General features: G+C 37.6%; 1 protein-coding gene across 2 annotated transcripts in view; it reads right to left on the bottom strand.

The window, feature by feature from the left end:
• Positions 1–604: 604 nt before the first annotated feature.
• The window catches only part of CLHC1 (clathrin heavy chain linker domain containing 1), a 39979-nt gene continuing 22195 nt past the window's right edge, over positions 605–18388 (bottom strand). The window contains exons 8-11 of one of the 2 annotated variants that reach the window (XM_082672329.1): positions 14837–15011; positions 8337–8539; positions 2301–2480; positions 605–946 (exon numbers count right to left, since the gene is read on the bottom strand). In XM_082672329.1, the coding sequence (XP_082528455.1) occupies positions 750–946; positions 2301–2480; positions 8337–8539; positions 14837–15011 (755 nt within the window). In that variant the 3' untranslated portion in view covers positions 605–749. The remainder of the gene's footprint in view (positions 947–2300; positions 2481–8336; positions 8540–14836; positions 15012–18388) is intronic. The other variant, XM_082672328.1, reaches the window with a different exon arrangement.

An 18388-nucleotide genomic window follows, 5' to 3' on the forward strand; every position in this document is an offset into this window, starting at 1 on the left:
TGCTGCAACTACTGAAGCCCGCGTGCCTAGAGCCCGTGCTCCACAACAGGAGAAGCCACCGCAGTAAGAAGCCCGCGCACCGCAATGAAGAGTAACCCCCACTCGCCACAACGAGAGAAACCCCACAGGCAGTAACAAAGACCCAGTGCAGCCAAAAATAAATAAATAAAATAAATAAAATAAAATAAAATAGATAATCAACAAGAACATACTATATAGTACAGGGAACTCTACTCAATATTCTGTAATAACCTATATGGGAAAAGAATGGATATGTGTATTGGGTTGGCCAAAAAGTTCATTCAGTTAATGAATACATTGTTCAACAAAGTTCTTGACGAAAATGAAAAATGCCTTTTATTTTTACTTAAAACCGAATGAACTTTTTGGCCAATCCAATATGTGCATAACTGAATCACTTTGCTGTACATCTGAAACATAATGTTGTAAATCAACTATACTCCAAAATAAAATTAAAATTAAATAAAAAATAAAAATTTTAAAAAAGAAAAAATAAAGTACATAGGAATTTTAGAAAGATTCAATATACAAAATGACCATATAAAAAAAGGAAGCAATGGTGTAAATATTTCAAGGACAAATCTAAACGTCATCATAAAGAAGCATGATATATTTCTGAGAACTTCATACTCCAGATTTATTTATAAGTTAGTTATACCAAAATCAGTTTGCCTAACTGATATATATAAAATGTTGTACAGGCTCCCTCAACTGGTTAAGATGTAGAACTACCAAAAAACATGCTGCATCAAGTTGACTTTATCATCCTCTTCAGAAATTTCTGTAACCCCAGCTTGAGATCGAAGAACAGACATGATGTCATTAGATAATTTGCCAAAGCCATTCTGTAAACATATATTTGCTAATTCTTGCCACTCTTCTAGGGAGCAAAATGGATCATTTATCATAAGATGTTCAACTGCATCTGAGGAAATAAAAATACAATATTATAATATAGCACTTATTTGATAATCCATACTTAGCAATTCTTCAAAAATAAAGAGATATCATTTCAACTCCATTACTATTAGACCTGATTCCTTTAAGTGTAACGTGGAGTGCCTAGTCGAGCTCATAGTAAGTACTGAAGTGTTAGTTCCTTCTCCTCCTCCTTTTTCATTAACCTTTTCATGCCTCAATTCAACTCTCCACCATTTCTCACATTACCTATTCCTCCACTCATCTCCTTCTTGGTAAGGTCAGCAGATGCTGAAGGCTGAAAGGAAGGGAGCTCAGAAAGTGAAGAATGTGGGCTCAGCCTTATTCACAGTCTGTAAGGTACCACTAGGAACTATCAAACAAATCTGATGGTCAAGTTTTCATGATCCTTCAAACACTTTTATAAATGCCCTATAGTGCTAACCTAAGGGTTTAAAAAACTTTGGCAAAACCTCCATCCTATCTCTAGACAGAGACCTCTTAATGATGGGCCTGCTTTAACAAATATTTTTCTAAAGGAAATAAAAGAAGGATTTTGTTTATTAAAGAAAACTAATGATATTATTTACTTTTGAAAATCAATTATAGTGACCCTCTTTGGAACTATTTATGGAACTCGTTTATCTACTACCCGCATTACTTATAATACTTGATGAAAGAGGATCTCTATTCAGGTTATTGTAATCACTATCATTTTATTTCTACCATGATTACTATTTTTCTATCAAATAAAATATTTTAGTTGATATCTGTAATGATAATTTCTAAATTATCTTCCCAACTATGTTTTCATGTAATTTACTATTCTTTCTTTGGCCCCATATGATAATTTAAAATCAATCTGTCTGCTCAAGTTTCTATATTAAATTAGAGAAAGGAAAGAAAAAAGTGAGATCTAATTAGTTATTCCTGATCCCACTCCAGAGTGAGGTTCAGAGTAAATAATATATGTAAATAATATTTTCATATATATTTGGTTTAGGAATAAAAAACATAAAGTTTATCTAAATAACATTTTAAAAAATATATATAAATTATTAAATATACACATGTTAATATATATAAAGAGTTTACAGTAGTCATAGCTATTATAATTATTATGATGTTACCCTCAAGCTTCAGAAAGAGTCTCTCTTCATTCTAATTCTCTCAACAAATATATACTACTGCCAACAGATTATTATTAACATGGTAATCTTTACATTTATAAACACCTAAAGTTAACTCTTGCCAAGAATAAACTCTTAGGAAGATAGAGTTAACTCAAACATAATAATCTTGAACCTTTCCCTAAATAACCCACTACTATTTCTTTCACTACAAAATTTTACTTCACTTACCTTTCCCATCTTTATTTATTTCTTGAAGTAGCTTAATGCCAACTTTTTTCATATCTACAGAGAACAGGTGAAGTACAGCAAGACCAAAAGATAAATATGGTGGTTTCCCATTCCATTCTTTAGTGAGACACTGAATTAATTCAGTGTGGGGACATAACTTTATTAGCTGCAGCAGGTCATCTGAAAGCAAAAATGAAAAACTGTGTCTCAACATCCTAATATGATACATCAACTAGAAACTGGGACTAGATAATGTCTATATTTGCCAATCAACTCTTCTTTTTCCAATCCCTCCAAAGCCCTCAATGAATTCAACATTACTATCTCCAATCCAAAAAAGAAAAAAAAAATCATACTCAGCATAGGAGAAAACAAAGGAAAACTACCTAAACATAGTACCAGGAAAAAAAATTTATCAGAGAACAGTCTTGGAAAGAAATGTGGTATTAAAAAAAGGACCAGGTTGACAATCACGAATCCTGAATTCTAATCATAGCTCAATCAGTCACTTAATCTTTTGGACCTCAGTTTTTGCATCTTAAAGTGCTAGAATTAGTATCTCCACAATTTCTAAGCTCCCATCTAATACTACGTTATTTTTGTCTACATCTTGTTGCTCATTTGGGGGCCAACTTCTACTGAGTATATCTTTCTTGCTGTGCCTTGCACAGAAAAGGGGCTCAGCAATTTTTCCTAAAAATATCAAGTATTTAGAAACCCAAATATGAAGATTTTAAGAAGCTGTTAGCTAGTTCAAGTAGCTAGAGGTTGAGCCATATGAAGTTGCCTACACTTGACCATTTTTTACTTCAAAAAAAAAAGCAATTTCATATGGTTTAGTCTACTAGTTAACCATTCAGATAATCTAAAGCTACAATCATGATTTATATTCTTAAATTTATAAACTTTGTGTTAACTTACTAAATTTTTTTAAGTAAAAATATTCTTGAGCCACAACAGAGGTAATTTTCAGAATAATTTTTGAGAGCATTTCAAGAACTACGTGTAAACATACCTGCACTCTAAAAGGTAATACAAGGTAATCTAGTGTTTATTAAACACATATTTATTGTACTGTGAACTTACATATATTAAATTACTACACCTAATATTCAGTATAAGTCAGATATTATTATTCTCACATTACAAGTGAGGAAACAGGCTTAGAGAGGTTAGTTTTCCCAGAATTAGACACACAGTCTAAAGAAGAACAGTTCATCTGACCCCCAAAGTCCATGACCTTCCAATCTGTGGTGCTGCTCCTCCAAAATAATAAATATGTATGTGTGTGTGCATTGTGTGTATGTATATATATATACATGCATACGCACACAAAGAGAGAGAGAGAGAAGGAAAGAGAAATGGTAAAAGATGAAGCAAGGAATAGCAGAATATAATTCTATATCAATGAAGTCAAATAATTCTTTAAAAATTTTCCCTAGAAAAGAGGTAGAAGTTTATGATTTGGGTCGCTCAATCTGGCCTCCACTAAGGTGAAGTTATTTATATAGGACAACCCTGTCTCCAACATTTCATAACTCATCCATCTCTCTCCATTTCATTCAATCAAGTATTCAAATACTCTTCTCCATTAATTGATTAACCAATATTTACTCCATTATGTACAAGATATGGTCTCTGACTAATTAGAAAGGACACAAGTTCAAATCCTATGAACCTACCCCTCTACTTACTTCAGAATGCATTTCCTTATTCCTTGGTTTGACATGTAATAATGATCGTTATTTATCTTGTATGTTCTATTTTAATAAGGTTATAAGGGTCTATATATCAACCATGGTACTGTTTAACTCACATATACCTAGATACTTAGAACAGTGGTTCTCAAAATATGGTCTAGGGTCCATAAAGTCAGAACTATTTTCATAAAAATACTAAAATTTGCCTTTTTTATTCTCCTTCTCTCACAAATATACAGGGTGTTTTTCCAGAAGCTACATGACATATTACAATAGACTGAATATAGGATCAGATATGGGAAGCCAGCTATCTTCTACTAAACCAGACATTACAGAGATTTACAAAAATGTAAAACAGTGTCACTCTTTTCCTTAAATTGTTTAGCTTTGGAAAAGTTACTTTTCATAAAAATATTTTACTTATGACAATACATAATTGGTTTATTGCTGTTGGTTGTTTTTGTTTTTGGCCTTGCGGCACAACTTGTGCTTAGTTCCCCAACTAAGGATTATTAAACCTGCACCCTCAGCAGTGAAAGCACAGAGTCCTAACCACTGGACTACCAGGGAATTTCCTATTATTGTTATTTTAAACGTGAAATTTTGCCATTTGCAGCAACATGGATGGACTTGGAGGGCATTTTGCTAAGTGAAATAAGTCAGACAAAGAAAGACAAATACTGTATGATCTCACTTAATAGGTGGAATCTAAAAAAATAGATGCATCTGACTCACCTCACTCAGCTGCACCTGGGGAAGAGCCAGCGGACCAGCCTGCAGACTGACGTGACACTGCCCTGCTGGAGACCCTGATTATATCCCACAATAAGCTGAGAAGCCTGCCCTTGCTGGGATGGGCACTGCCGGCACTCAACACCACGGACGTCTCCTTCAACGAGCTGGCCTCGTTGTCTCCTGATACCCTGAATGGCCTGAGCCACCTCCAGGAGCTCTACCTGTGTGGCAATAGGCTGCAGACTCTGCCCCCCAACTCCTCTCCCACCCCCCCACCCCCCAGCTCCTGGCACCCACGCTCCAGCTGAAGAAGCTCAACCTGGCTGAAAACCAGTTGAGAATAGAACGAAACAGAAACAGACTCACAGATATAGAGAACAAACTAGTCATTACCAGTGGGGAGAGGGAAAGGGGGAGGGACAATTTAGGGGTAGGAGATTAAAAGGTACCAACTGTTAAGTATAAAATAAGCTACAAGGATATATTGTACAACACAGGGAATATGGCCAATGTTTTGTAATAACTATAAATGGAGTATAACCTTTAAAAATTGTGTATCACTATATTGTACACCTGTAACATATAATATTGTACATCAACTATACTCCAATAAAAAATTTTTTCTGGTTTAATTTCTTTTTTGTTAAAGTCTTTATTGAATTTGTTACAATATCGCTTCTGTTTTCTGTTTTGGTTTTTTTTTTGGCCGCAAGGCATGTGGGACCTTATCTCCTGGACCAGGGATCGAACCCACACCCCCTGCATTGGAAGGCAAAGTCTTAACCACTCACCACCAGGGAAGTCCCTGGTTTAATTTCTAATAGGATAAATATCAATTGGTAGAACCCACACAGACAAAAACTCTTTGGGATCTTCAATGTTTTTTAAAACTATGAAGGAGACCTGAGACCAGAAGGTTTGAGAGCCTCGGATCTAGAATAACCCAGTTTCTAGATTGTTTCTAGCCTCGGAGTCTAGAATTCCATATCTAGAATATAACCAGACAGGTACATTCACTTGTTTAATGACGATGGGGAAGGTGAACAAACAAATCATTTCAGGCTTTATTCTAGAAATCATTAGGGAGGAAAAATGAAGTGTTTTTCCTTCTAAAACAGATGCTCTATGAGTCAGATTTATGCTTTTGGAACAAAAGACTTTTTTAGGACTTCACCGTTTTTGTTCTGTTTCTTTGATTTGTAAATGTAAAGCTGACAGTCTAAATCTGAGAAAGACCATTTTCTTCTGAAACCAGAAAGTATTAACAAACTGAGTCTGTCCCCTGAGGCCAAGGATGATCCTTTGGAAAGCTGTGGTTGTTTGTCATTAAAAAGTAAAATAAGCAGAGTAATTTTTCAAACATTGTTTCTACCTTTTAAGCTTAATTTTCCTCAGGTTATTATTATCTTATGATGTTGTACTAAATAAATTCTGAGGATAAATATCAAGGTTCTAATTACATAGGAGAGTTAATATTTCTTACATTAGTACAATATACAGTTGTCCCTTGATATCCACGGGGTTTGGTTTCAGGACCCCCTGCAGATAGCAAAATCTGAGTATGCTCAAGTCTCTTATATAAAAAGTCTCTTATACAAAATGGCATAGTATTTTCATATAACCTACACACATCCTTCCATATACTTTAAATCATCTCTGGATTACCTAATACAATGTAAATAATATGTAAATAGTTGCAAATACAATGCAAATGTTATGTAAATAATTGCTGGTGCACAGCAAACACAAGTTTTGCTTTTTAGAACTTTCTGGAATTTTTTTTCCCTCAAATATTTTCAATCTGAAGTTCACTGAATCCATGGATGTGGAACCCATGAATATGGAGGGCTGACTGTATAATTATTTTACAGTGTAACGCACTACTAGAGGAACAGGATAATATGATAATGAGTCAATCATATTTCTGTATACTCATGCAAGGCAAATTTTGCAAGCAAAAAAAGAAACTTCACATTTCATTCAATAAAAATTCCAAGAGTAATTAAAACCTTGATTTCTTGACTAAAATAATTCTATGGAAAAATAATACTTAACACAGAAACTGAATCTGTATAAATTAGATAATATTAATAAAATATATAATTCATTCAACAAATATTGTGTTGTAACTACTCTGCCAGATTCTGTTCCATCGCTGTGTCTATATAGGCAAATTACATACCGGTCTGTGCCTTAGCCTCTCTTTGGACACAGTTATTTTTCATCTATAAAATAGGGATGGGTTTCCCTGGTAGTGCAGTGGTTGAGAGTCCGCCTGCCGATGCGGGGGACATGGGTTCGTGCACCGGTCCGGGAAGATCCCACATGCCGCGGAGCGCCTGGGCCCATGAGCCATGGCCGCTGAGCCTGCGCGTCCGGAGCCTGTGCTCCGCAACGGGAGAGGCCACAACAGTGAGAGGCCTGCGTACCGCAAAAAAAAAAAAAAAAAAAAAAAAAAGGATAATAACAAACCTAGTTCATAGAGTTAACATAAGGATTAAGTGAGATAAGGCATGTAAAAAGCTGAACTATAGCTATTATTACACTAATAATATCGGGCATGCTGTTACATAATGAATGACAAAAATTAATAACTCTAAAAAACAGATTCTAAGTAAAAGTCAATTTACTCTTTGAAAATGATCAGATTCGACGACCATAAAAGATTCTTTTTCCTGGAAAAATGTGACCTAAAAGTGCTATATTTTGTTCCATTGTGCAATTTCTTAGAACTGGAGTACACAGCTTGCAAAATCAGGATTGACATAGGCCTGGGATATGGGGATATGTCAGGACTGCCTGTACATTAAGGCTACTGCTGAACTAGACTATAATAAGAGATCAGCTCATTCAACTAGGGTCACCCTGGGGTTTCCCTGGTGGCGTAGTGGCTGGGAGTCTGCCTGCCGATGCAGGGGACACGGGTTCGAGCCCTGGTCTGGGAGGATCCCACATGCCGCGGAGCGACTGGGCCCGTGAGCCATGGCCGCTGAGCCTGCGCGTCTGGAGCCTGTGCTCCACAACAAGAGAGGCCGCGATAGTGAGAGGCCCGTGCACCGCGACGAAGAGTGGCCCCCACTCGCTGCAACTAGAGAAAGCCCACGCACAGAAACGAAGACCCAACACAGCCAAAAATAAATAAACAAAATTAAACAAACAAACAAACAAAAAACTAGGGTCACCCTAAGGTCCACAATTCTCTCAGATCACTGCCCAGCTGCAACCTAGGTGTTTCAAACTTTTTAAATCAACATTATTTCACAAATTCTTCATTTCTAATGCTTATATTATAGTTCAGAATGATATATATAAGTTCAGTTACTTTTTAAAAATCCTTTAAGTAGCATGGTCCAAATATCTGCAAGTTTACTAAATGTTTATGTACTGAAGAAATATAAAATGTATTTGAATGTCCACCATCAAAGTCAATCAGCTTCAGCTTACCTGTTTTCACTAAAAATTACAAAAGAAATCTACTTACCGGTATACACAAAACAAGCTTTATAATGTGTAAGTCCAAAATATTGCCTACTATCATGGGTGATCTTACAATTCAAGTCCAGAATTCGAATGTATACAGATAATAGCCTTTTTCACTTACCAGAAGTAAAGTCCTTGAACTGTTGTATGTATTCCATGGCCCCTTGAATTTGACCCTGTTTACACAGGCAAAGAAGAGCTTTCTTGCGCAGGCCACATTCACGATAGATAATCTGAGCTAAAGCCAGACACTTGGCCTTGTTATAAGTATCCTGCTTCCCATAATCAAAAATCACATCCCCAGCCTCCTCAGAAAATGTCAGCCTAGAGCAAGCAGATCAACAGGGCACACATTAGTGAGCTCCTGATGAATGGATGAGAATGAAATATTTGAAAATTCAGCACAGTAGAACTGGATTTTCTATGGTCTATAAGGATTCCAAGTTAGTAGGCAACTGATGAAATTAAACATATCCAAGACTTAACAACAAGAACAAAACGAATCAGCATGTCTTCCTTTGGGGGAAGTAATTTCGGTGAAACTGAGCTCAACTTTTAAAAAAATCTACAAACAAGGTTAAAATTCTCCTGAAAAGATTGGTGGGATTTAAAATTTCAAGGTAAACAAAAATTCTCTCATAATTGAGGCTCTCAATGTTCTTAGCTGTTATGTAGATTCCAACACCCTGCAGAATGTAAGAACTTATTAAATGTTGGTTAAAGATAGTGACAAAATCTTTAGCTCAAAATTACCAACAGATCTTGCAAGCATTTGTACTAAAACGAAAACAGAAAGTGCGACAGCAGTTGTTTTTTTTTTTAATTGTTATAGATTTGAAAGAGACAACGGGGGGAATAAAGGGACTTGACTGTGTCTATTAGGAGAGACTGAAGAAACAGTTCTTTTGAGATGGCTCAAGTAAGTAGATTTCACTTTTCATCAATTTTAGTGCACCATCTTCATACACAATTGAAGGGAACCATCTGTACTACTAACTCCACCTAGAAACTATCAGCATAAGCCAAAAAACATCTGGGTATCATTAAAGATATCACTTCTAATTACTGGCTGTACTGAAACTGGGCTTTATTGTTTGGGTGTTTTTTGGCCACGTCATGCAGCATCCAGAATCTTAGTTCCCTGACCAGGGATCGAACCCGTGCTCCCTGCATTGGGAGCATGGAATCTTAAACACTGGACTGCCAGGGAAGTCCCATAATTATATTTTTAATTAATAGCTACAGAATAACAACAGTCACATAATATTAGTGTCTGTATACATGTAATATAATGCCAATAACAATAAAATGAAATCCTGAAACTCCTACAAAATGTCTCTCTATTGAAAATTAAGTAGATAAAGCCCTCTGTGTTTGTTGGGGCAGGCAGCAGAGAGGTGGGTTTAAAAGCAAAAGGCAGCTCCTGAGTACAAATCAATTATTTAGGAAGCAATTCCCCGACTTCCACATTTTAATACCAAAATATAAGTTTTGGTAGTTAAAGCCACAACGTTTCCTGAGACTGAACAAGTCATTATTTCAGTTGTTGTAGTGACTGCATTACTGGAGCAACATGAAAATACCAGTATCTTAGTATTTATTTCTTATTAATACCACTATTTCATTATTTTCAGTGGTCACCCTCACGATGCTGTTCCACCTGAGAGAAGGCCAGAGTTGAGACTAAGGTTGCTCTGCCTTCGTTTGTCACTTTCCAAAAGGATGATCAGAAGCAAAGAGTATGATTAAAAAGAAAATTATCCAAAAGGAGAAGGAGGATCAAGCCCCAAAATGGAATTGGCCCCAAAGGAAAAGCAGGTGGCGGGTGGTGGTGGGGGGTGGGGTGGGGTGTGTGTGTGTGTGTGTGTGACGGGGGTCAGGGGGTGAGAAAAACAAGGATTCTAGCCCTGGGGTAAAAGAGGTAGCAGTCAGACACCCAAAACAAGGTTTTGCCTTGTTTTCAGTCTGTAGCACATTTTCAGTAGTACTCATCCAATAATTTTTTTGAAAAAGGCCAGATTTTTGTTTTTATGAGTTTCTAATGGAGACCTGAAATGTATGAATAGGTATAATCCACAGTTATCCAAAGCCTTCTAATTTTAGTGCATAGTTTTACCACACAGTTCCATCAAAGCTTAAGAAAAAATAAAAATGCTGCCAGAAGATTCAAATCTAATATTTTAAAATTAATCACTACCAATATGGTATGGAGTAAAGCCGTAATGGTTTTTATAGTGTCTAAGGTATCTAAATAGAAGAAACCCAAAACATGGAAAATCCAAACAATATTAATTAGCTCATGAATGCTCTAGAGTTGAGTGGGTTAAAGAAAATTGTCCTATTTAGAATAAAGACATTTATGCTAAATGGTATGTCCAGAAAAATACAGAAATACAAATATGAATAATTCAGGAAAAATGCAGTGGTATTTTCCCACTTTATGCACTCAGGGAAATGCATAAGAGTTTAAATTCTTACAACTAAGAGGTAGAATGGGCCAAGTATATGTAAGGAAATTAATCTTGTCTGAAGTGTCTTTGCACTAGATAACAGGTGTTAGTAATGAACATACACTTTCTGATGCTGTCCTCATGCCTGCACCATTTCCAGGGCTCCCTGACAAGTACTTTTTCTGGGGAGTGTAGAAGTGTGACCAGGCAGGGAAAGAAAGGAGGAGGCAAAGGCTGAAAAGAGGGGTACACATATGAAGAAGTTTCCTAAAACAGGAATTACGTGAACATAATTATTATTATGTGAATAATTAATTACTGTGTGAACAGTAAGTGAAGGCATAACAAGACAGGGTGAGAGAAAGCTACTTTGCGCTGGGAAACAATAGTGAGATCAACCCAGGGCAGTTTTATGACTATCCACAGTTGTGCAGGGAAATGATGAATTTGAAATGGGTAGCAGTAGGTAGTAGTATGCAAACTTGCCATTTTTGTTTGGGACATTTCTAAGTCATGGATTTGTTATTTAGGGAGTGCTTACATTTGTCCATCTACTCCCTTATGATACAATTCTTAAAGATGAGAACTGTACCTAGTCTCTAATATGTATTCTATGTCCCTATGCATTTAGAGCCAAGAAAGCATAGCCCTCAGGTTGCAAAACAAGAAGGCCATGGCTACTAGAGAGAAGACAGGGAGGCCTTTCGTCTCTCTGCCTTCCAATACTCACAGCCCAACCCATGCCCACATAGACCCAGCAAAAGGAGCTGTTATCTATTTCCAGATTGATCTTCATAAGCTGGTAGACACAGTTTTGGTGCCTACTCAGGTCCCCTTTACTGTGCCAGTGCCCCTTCTCCAGCTGATTATTGACAGCTCATAGCTGCCCCTCCTCCAAAGAATTGCCTTCAGCTGACTGGAGCCACCTCACCTAGAAAGTTATGCCTATCTTTCAACCCCTTAGTAATCTAGAGCTGACGACTGACTAGTAAGGGATAAAAAAAGCCAGTCCCATAAAAAAGCGGTAACAACTTTGCGGTATGGCTTATGCTCCACAGCTCTCTCTTTATAATACTAATACTAGACTTCACCTGAGTTCACATCCTTGCTTGGCTCTTTCCCTATCCTGTCTCACTCCTTCCGTTATAAAATTTCCCAAGCAGTAAATGACATCAGCTAAATCCAGGTATCATACTCTCTTCAAGGGCATAGGGAGCCTGAGTGCCAAAAATATTCCCCTTTGCCCCATTATTTAGCAATAGTCCTGCCTTCTCATGATAAAGTCAATCAGGACTTCCAGACTCACAGAGCCTAAAGTTGCAGGCAAGGGAAGCACAAACTCCCTGTGCTGATGGTTCATTCTAAGTGTCAACTTGATGTTGTTGGTCAAATAATATCAAGTTGACACTTGATATTATTTGACCAACAACAGATATTTGGTCAAATATTATTTTGGGTGTGTCTGTGAGAATGTATTTGAAGAGAGTAACATTTTAACTGACAGGCTGAGTAAAGCAGATTGCTCTCCTGATGTGGGTGGCCCTCATCCAATCGGTTAAAGGCCTGAATGGTACAAAAAGGATGACTCTTCCTCAAGAAAGAGGGAACTCCTCCTGCCTGACTACTTAGCTGGGACATCAGTCTTTCCTGCCTTTGGGTCTCAAGGCTGCCGGCTTTCGGACTGGAAGTTACAGCATTGACTCTCTTGACTCTCTGCATTGCTGATTGCAGATCTTGGGACTTCTCAGCCTCTATAATCATATTAGCCAATTTTTTATTTATATATATTTTTTCTGTTTCTCTGGAGAATCCTGACTAACACACTCTCCAAGCAGGCTCCTGGGAGTAATAGTTGAGCAGGGCCACTCTTCATTTCCCAGACCCAAGTATTCTACGTATTGGGAATACAGCACTATATAATTATCATTGGTTTAAGGAGTACATGTCTTCCTAAAGGATGTTCCTCTGTCTTCAAAAGATGAAGTGACAAGTTGGCATCACCTGGACACCATCTGAACCTTCCATGAACCAAATTTGGGTTTGTTTTTTTTTCTTCTCCTGTCTGTTGGTCTTTGGTAACCCCACCCTTGCATGAGCCCATAGGTGTGAGCTGTGGAAGTAGTGTCCATCAGGCAATGGTAGTTGACATGGAGTCTGGGCCACTTATTCATGAAGCTTACTTGTGTGGGTAGTCCCAAGACAACTGAACACTGTTAGTGGGTAAATCAATAACCATGGTTTATAAATGGGAAAAGAATTTGGGGACTTCCATGGCGGTCCAGTAGTTAAGACTCTGTGCTTCCACTGCAGGGGGCACAGGTTTGATCCCTGTTCAGGGATCTAAGATCCAGCATGCCATGCAGCATGGCCAAAAAAAACAAAAAAGAATTTCGAAAAGAATAGATGTGTGTGGATATGTGTACCTGAATCACTTTGCTGTACACCTGAAACTAATACAACATTGTTAATCAACTATACTCCAACATAAAATCAAAATCAAGAAAAAAAAAAAAGATGGTTTGATAAAGGCATGGTAACCACAGTCATTCTACCAGACAAGCTATCAAGACCAAAACTGTAAGTAAGAAGAATCTATAATGAGTTATAGAGAAAGATAATGAGTACTAATTAATATGTATGAATCTCAAAATAAATGTAAGTGAAAGAAGCCAGACCAAGGAGAGAAAAGAATATACAATGTGTGATTCCATATATATAAAATTCTAGAAAACGAAAACGAATCTAGAATAACATGAAGTAGATCAGTGGTTATTGAGAGGTGGTGGAATGAAGGAGGAGGCATTACAAAGGTACATAAGGAAACATTTGAGGGTCATGGATATGTTTATTATCTTGATTGTGGTGATGATTTCATGGATATATATATATATATATGTCAAAACTTAAATTGTACACCTTAAATATGTGCGGTCTACTGTGTATCAATTGTGTCTTCATAATGCTGTTTTTAAAAAACTAATCAAATTGTACACTTTAAACATGTATAGGTTATTCTATGTAAATTATATCTCAATAAAGTTGTAAAAAAACCGAATTACAGCCCTAGGACCTAGCAACAAGGGCTATAGTTCCTCCTGCTAACCCTCCTCTTATAAGTTTCCCCAAGAATTGATCACAAAATCCTAGAGAAGATATGCCTGGATGGAGTGAACTTAATGTGAGAAGCATATAGATCTGTATTGTGCAAATGGTTGACTAAGGCAGATGCTGTTTTGGCGTCCTGCCCTAATCTTCCTTACTGGGCCAACGTACCCTTCCCCAGCTGCTCTGGGTGTTGGCTGCCAGTGGCTCACAGGTCCTTCCCTTCCATAGGGAATTGCCCTGGGCTAGTGGGAGCCACCATGCCCAGACTTATGTATTCCCATCTAGGCAGCCCACAGCCCTTGACTGACTGATGGAGAAGAAAGGAAGGCTGGTCCCTTGCCTCAAGTGAGAACAGCTCTGTGATGTGTTTTATGCTTCAGAGACAACCCGCTATAAGTAAGGCCAAGGTTAGAACTTCCCTGAGGTCATGTCCTTGCTTGGCTATTTCCCCTTCCCTGTTCTGTTTCACTCAGTCCCTTATAGGTTTTTCTTCAGAAGCCCTCCTTCTATCAACCATGTACACCCAAATTCCTGTTTCAGGCTTTGGTTCCAGGGAACCCAATCTAAGGGAACCCTGGTACAAATCTGCCAATTTGTGCCGAGACTCAACTCCAAGAAGCCACCTCCTGCCTGTCCTTGCTGGTTTGTATTTTCTTTTAAATGCTACCTTGGGTCCATGTCCCTCCTGCTTACAAGTTTTCTCCTGGGTTTACCCTTTACATGTATCCACAGCCTGCCTGAAAACAGGTTCCTGCCTTATCCCTCTGAGCAGTATGATACTGATCAATCCTTTTCTATCCTTACCTATCAACTTCCATGCACCATTAAGTGGTCATGAAACATCTTGTCAGCTGCCTTGAGTCAACTCCTGATCTGGGCTCATTGTGACTAGGCTCTATTACTCCATCCATGAATGCTTAGTAAATACTTTGTGACTGATTAGTTGCAACAGAGATTTGAAATAAATGCTCAAATAATGTACTGATAAGAAAACTATTAAAATTTGAAAACAAAAAACTTTATTAAGCAAATTTCAAAATTAAGTTAAAAGTTTAACTTTGCTTACCTTTCCTGGGTGACCCAATTGATAACTAAATCTAAACGTTTTTCAGATAATCCACATTTGATTCCTTCCAGGGTTAGTTCTGCATCAACAGGATGTTTAAAAGCATGACTTATGCTAAAGATAGCCTCAAAAAATAAGAGTAATGGGAAAGGCTTTCCTCTAGTTTTTCCAACAGCTACAAAGAGAAGAAAAGTTTTTGAGTCAAATACTTTTAAGTAATAGTTTGCTTTTCCTTACTTCATATTCTTATTTTCATCTCATTGCATTTTCTAAAAATTTTAATCTAAAATTACGTATTTATAATTTTTAAGTAATGCTTGTGGATTAAACTTTATATTTTGGATAATGGCTAAATATCATATGCTATGTGAAAACCTAGGCAGAGGTTGGAGTGATGAGTCTACAAGCCAAGGAACGCCAAAGATTGCTGGCAGCTACCTAGAAGCTAGGAGAGCAGCATGGAATGGAAATCTACTTCAGAGCCTCCAGAAAAAGATTAAAAAGCTATAAAATGGGAATTCCCTGGCAGTCCAGTGGTTAGGACTCAGCGCTTTCACTGGCATGGGCCTGGGTTCAATTTCTGGTCAGGGAACTAAGATCCTGCAAGCTGCATGGTACAGCCAAAAAAAATTTCTTTTATTTAAAATTTTTAAAAAGCTGAAAGAATATACTACCAGCAGACCTGTACTATAAGAAAGGTTAAAGGTAGTCCTTCAAGCAGAAGGAAAATGACACAAGACAGGAAAACAATCTACACAAAGGAATAAAGACCAGAAATGGTAAATGCTATGAATATAAGCATTTAGAAGTAGAGTTGATCCCTGAACAACGCAGGGGTTAGGGGCGCTGACCCCCACTCAGTCAAAAATCCATGAATACGTGTATCCACATGGGTCCTCCATATCCACAGTTCCACAACCACAGATTAAACCAATGATGGGTCATGTATTACTATAACAAGTATTTATTGAAAAAAATCCACCTATAAGTGGACCTGTGCAGTTAAAATTCATGTTGTTCAAGGATCAAACTGTATACTGTTTTTAAATTTTTTTTTTTTTTTTTTTTGGCGGTACTCAGGCCTCTCACTGCTGTGGCCTCTCCCGTTGCGGAGCAAAGGCTCCGGACGCGCAGGCTCAGCGGCCATGGCTCACGGGCCCAGCCGCTCCGCGGCATGTGGGATCTTCCCGGACCGGGGCACGAACCCATGTCCCCCGCATCGGCAGGAGGACTCTCAACCACTGCGCCACCAGGGGATGCATGAAGTAGTACATAATCACCTGAATGTAGAATGTGATAAGTTAAAGATATAACCCATAAAGCCTAAAGCAACAACCAAAATAAGACAACAAAGAGTTATAGGCTCATAAATCAACAAAGGAGAAAAATGGAATCATAAATAAATTCAAATAATCCAAAAGACGGTAGAAGAAGCGAAAAAAAATAACAGAGATGAGAAAAAACAGAAAACAAATAAAAGTCAACCATGTCAACAATCACATTAAATGTAAATGATCTGAACACCCCAATTAAAAGACAAATATTGTCAGACTGTATAAAAAAGCAGGATCCAAGTACATGTTGCCTAAAAGACACTGACTTTAAATACAAAGACACAAATTAAGTAGATTAAAGTAAAAGTATGGAAAAAAGATACACCATGCTAATATTAATCAAAAGAAAGATGGAATCACACTTCCAATTTCAAAACTTACTACAAAACTACAGTAATCAAGATAGTATGATTGCACAGGATGGACATCTAGAGCAACAGAATAGAATTAAGAGTCTAGAAAAAAACCTCAAACATTTATGGTTAATTGATTTCTTACAAAGGGGGGCCAAAACCGTTTAATGGGTAAAGAAAAGTCTTTTCAATAAATGGTGCTAGGAAAACTGGATATCCACATGCAAAAGAATGAATTTGGACCCCTATCTCACACCAAACAAAAAAATTAACTCATCGTAGACCACAGACCTAAATGAATAAAACTCTTAGAAGAAAACATAGGATCTTAAGTTAGGCAAAGATTTCTTAAGATACAAAACCAAAAGCACAGCCATTAAAAAAGATCAGTAAATGGGACTTCATCAAAATTAAAACCTTTTGCACCTCAAAAAACACCAACAAGAGGGACTTCCCTGGCGGTCCGGCTTGGGACTTTGCCTTCCAGTGCAGGGTGGGTGGGGGTTCGATCCCTGGTAAAGGAGCTAATATCCCACACACCTCGTGGCCAAAAAACCAAAACATAAAACAGAAGCAATATTGTAACAGATTCAATAAAGACTTTAAAAGTGGTCCACATCAAAAAAAATTTAAAACAAACAAATGAACAACAACAAAAAAACCACCAACAAGAAAGCAAAAATGCAATCCACAGACTAGAAGAAAATATTTGCATATCATCTATCTGATAAGGGATTTTTACCTGGAATTAAAAAGAGCACTTCCAACTCAATAATAAAAGCACAAATAAAACAATTATCAAATGGGCAAAGAATAGACAATTCTCCAAAGAAGATAAAATGGCCAACAGGCACATGAAAAGATGCTCAACATTGTTAGTCATTCAGGATATGCAAATTAAAACCACAATGAGGAAAAAAAAAACAAGATACCACTTCACACAGATTAGAAAGACTTTAATCAAAATGACACGCAAAAAAAAAAAAAAAAAGACAGACATTGGGCTTCCCTGGTGGCGCAGTGGTTGAGAGTCCTCCTGCCGATGCAGGGGACACAGGTTTGTGCCCCAGTCCAGGAAGATCCCACATGCCACGGAGCGGCTGGGCCCGTGAGCCATGGCTGCTGAGCCTGCACGTCCGGAGCCTGTGCTCCGCAAGGGGAGAGGCCACAACAGTGAGAGGCCCGCATACCGCAAAAAAAAGAAAAAAAAAAGAGAGACATTACATGTACCAAAATGTTCACTGCAGCTCTATTTACAATAGCCCAAAGATGGAAACAACCTAAGTGTCCATCATCGGATGAATGGATAAAGAAGATGTGGCACATATATACAATGGAATATTACTCAGCCATAAAAAGAAACGAAATTGAGCTATTTGTAATGAGGTGGATGGACCCAGAGTCTGTCATACAGAGTGAAGTAAGTCAGAAAGAGAAAGACAACTACCGTATGCTAACACATATATATGGAATCTAAGAAAAAAAATGTCATGAAGAACCTAGGGGTAAGACAGGAATAAAGACACAGATCTACTGGAGAACGGACTTGAGGATATGGGGAGGGGGAAGGGTGAGCTGTGACAAAGCAAGAGAGTGGCATGGACATATATACACTACCAAACGTAAAACACATAGCTAGTGGAAAGCAGCCGCACAGCACAAGGAGATCAGCTCGGTGCTTTGTGACCACCTAGAGGGGTGGGATAGGGAGGGTGGGAGGGAGGGAGACGCAAGAGGGAAGAGATATGGGAACATATGTATATGTATAACTGATTCACTTTGTTATACAGCAGAAACTAACACACCACTGTAAAGCAATTATACTCCAATAAAGATGTAAAAAAAAATACACACAAAAAAAGATA

The sequence above is a fragment of the Grampus griseus genome (genome assembly GCF_964374135.1).
Source record: "Grampus griseus genome assembly, chromosome: 15".
Classification (NCBI taxonomy): Eukaryota; Metazoa; Chordata; class Mammalia; order Artiodactyla; family Delphinidae; genus Grampus; species Grampus griseus.